Source organism: Trichoplax adhaerens, genomic scaffold (genome assembly GCF_000150275.1).
Source record: "Trichoplax adhaerens TRIADscaffold_245 genomic scaffold, whole genome shotgun sequence".
NCBI lineage: Eukaryota > Metazoa > Placozoa > Uniplacotomia > Trichoplacea > Trichoplacidae > Trichoplax > Trichoplax adhaerens.
The window spans coordinates 1-3062 of record NW_002061162.1 but is presented as its reverse complement, the minus strand read 5'-3'; the positions used below and the strand labels follow the sequence as shown (position 1 = coordinate 3062).

The following is a 3062-nucleotide window of genomic DNA, read 5'->3' as shown; positions in this document are numbered from 1 at the left end:
TAAGAAAAAATGCTATAACTCAATATTATTTAAACATTTGGTCAATATTAATCTCAACAAATGCAAATTCGAATACGGATCTCGTTCCATTTATTTAGATTGATGGATGAAAATCGAATAAGATCTATTGAAGATTATCAATTTACTGATTTAGCTAATTTAAAGTCGCTGTAAGTTGATCTCACGTAGAAGTAGTCATTTAAGTTACGTCTTTAAATTGATTATTTTTACTGTTTCAGATTTCTAAGATCTAACAATATTCAAACTATTTCTTCCAAAGCATTTCATGGCTTAAATAATATTGAAGAAATGTAGGAGTAAAATCAGCTAACTATTTTATCTGATACTATTTGAAAATGACAGCTTTAGATGAGCTAAATAAACATTTAGTTGGTGTTTTAATATTCCTTTTTTACATAACATATTAACTGTATGAACTTTTCAATTACTAAACGATGATACAAGATGGCTTGATGGAAATCCATTTCACTACATTACCGAATTGCCTTTAAATAATTTTATCTCTCTGCATTACTTGTAAGTATTGAATCTGTGATTAGATAATGGATACCTGTTGGTAATTGCAATATTATTAGATACTGCCAGGTACAATATTGATTATAGGTTTATTATAAATCATATAACAGAGGTTTATCTAAGAATAAAATGAGACTAATAGACCCATCCTGTCCATCAAATATCAGCTACAATATCAGTAGAATGTAAGTATTTCTGAAATGGTTTTGCTCTTTCGTCGACGCATATTTAAGGACCAATACTGCTGGTTTTTAGGCGGTCTGCTAAAGAATTCTTTATTTACATGAACTTTGTTCAAAAGTATTGTGGAACTTGAGAACAATTTTTTGCATTTAGATCAGCTACACCACTTGTATCAGCATAATATTGCCACGTTATCAAATGTGCAATAATGTGTTATTCCATTATATGGAAGTCTATTTAGCATGTATTTACTGTAACAGACAATCGAGATAATCCTGGTCTTTCTACAAATTTTACGTATAATTGTATACCTTAAGCTGCTAGTATATCATTTTACAGGAAAAAGATAAACTGGTATTAAATTTAAGTATTGCTGGATCAAAAACTGAAATATTACCTTATAATCATTGCGAAAGTTATTCAATCACTAATCTATTGTCATTTCGTGCTAGGGATTTATCAAATAATCTAATAAATGGATTTAAAGTGTCGGGATGTTTTCAATGTTTACAACTTATGTAAATATTTAGCTTGATCAAAAGACAATTAGGATTAAATTACACATTTACTGGAAAGTGTCTATGCCGCTGTCCTCGAAATGCTAATAATATTCGTAGACTACTTGAATGACGCTAGTCTATGATACCAGTATCTCTTAATGATTTATATCGTTACTTATAGCGTGACTAATTATGAAATAATTTATTTGCATTATTTTAGTAATATCTCCAGCAATAGATTAAGCAGCGATAAAAGCCTATCGCTCGATGGAATTCCTTGTTTATCCGTCATGTACGTATGCTCTGAATGAATTCTTAAACTGAAATTCAATGAAGCTGCTACTCAACTTTCTATAGACTCATTTTTGCTATTTTAAAAGATATTTTTAGTTAAGGCAAAGGACATAATTTTATTGATCTATGCTGCTTGACTGTATAACTACTCGTATTTCTGAACAAATTCATAATAGTTATTAGGTTCGATTATTTGCTAGGTAAATTTACCTTATATGTGTTAAAGTCGATTACCTAATCATTACTCAGTCTTCACTATCTACATAAATAGTCAATTATTTACTTTTAAAATCGCAATACTTATCACTTTAGCTATCAAACTATCGTCTTTCATCGAGATTATCGTATTAATTGTTTGAATAATTTATTTTAATTATGATCGGACTGATCGTAGCGATATTAGTGAGAACAGAATAAGAAATCTTGCATCTGGTATCTTTACTACTTTGAAAGACGCGAATTCGATGACTATTCTGTAAATATAGAAATACTATTAGTTTCATATTATTTCTTTAGCTTCAATTGTCAACAATCTAATTGAATTGCCTTGATTAATAGGAATATTTCTAGTAATCAATTAAGATATATAAAATCCGATAGCTTTGCTCCACTATTACACCTAAAAGAGCTGTAAGTAAGACAATAAATTTTGAATTTGTTATAACGACATGTATGAAGGAGAAGAATCTGATAAATCTTTCATACGATGCATTTCTAGAGTATCAATAAGTAATAAGCTACAATTCGACACTAGCTAAGAGATTCTCTACTTTTTGTAATGTAACTATAGTCGAGGGATAAGTACATTCTAATTACTTCTTCAGTCATTTTATTTTGATATTGTTAGCATAAGTTTAATTATATTGATTGAGCTTTCGCAAATCAGTATGAAGCTTTTGAGTTTAAACTGATTCACGTTCAAAATATTTCAAGTTCTTGTGTAATAGCTTTACTTTGCGATAAGTTCAGTTCTCGTTATATTTCTGGAGTCATCAACCTATAAATATTTCACAAACTATCATCTAATTTTCAAGTAATTACATTACAAAGTTATAAAATAAAAGATAAGAAAATTGAAACATTTCACAATGTTTGATAGAGTGCTTCAAATTTCTGCTGTTGCACTAACTAAATATCAACTGTCTTATTATTTAGCAGTTTCATACGTTTACATTAAAATTTATTTTACTATTTTACCCTGCAGATAAATAAAGAAATGAGAGACAGTTATGTTAACAACATGTTAAGTAACTAATTTAATACGATTTTATAATTATATTTTGGTAGAAATATTCATAAAAACGAATTGAACACTTTAGATTTCATTATTCCACTTCATTATTTAACAAATTTGTAAGTACATACTAATTTCTGATCATTCTATTTATTAAAAATATAAATTCATCTCCTCGGAGACCTTCTATTGAATTATAAGAATGCGTCTTCCACTATACAGCTAATTAAATTCTATTTTTAAGAAAACCCTTCTGCTACAGTGAAATTCTAATATTAAGTTTGTATCTATTTATCTAAACTGTAAGATTGCTC

At 28.2% G+C, this 3062-nt stretch overlaps 1 protein-coding gene across 1 annotated transcript in view; it reads left to right on the top strand.

Annotated features, from left to right (window-relative positions):
• TRIADDRAFT_62639 (uncharacterized protein) overlaps nucleotides 1-315 on the top strand; it is a gene marked incomplete at both ends in the record, with an annotated part of 6177 nt that extends 5862 nt beyond the window's left edge. Inside the window, 2 exons of the mRNA XM_002118581.1 lie at nucleotides 99-170; nucleotides 240-315. Of these exons, the coding sequence (XP_002118617.1) occupies nucleotides 99-170; nucleotides 240-315 (148 nt within the window). The remainder of the gene's footprint in view (nucleotides 1-98; nucleotides 171-239) is intronic.
• Nucleotides 316-3062: the final 2747 nt, after the last annotated feature.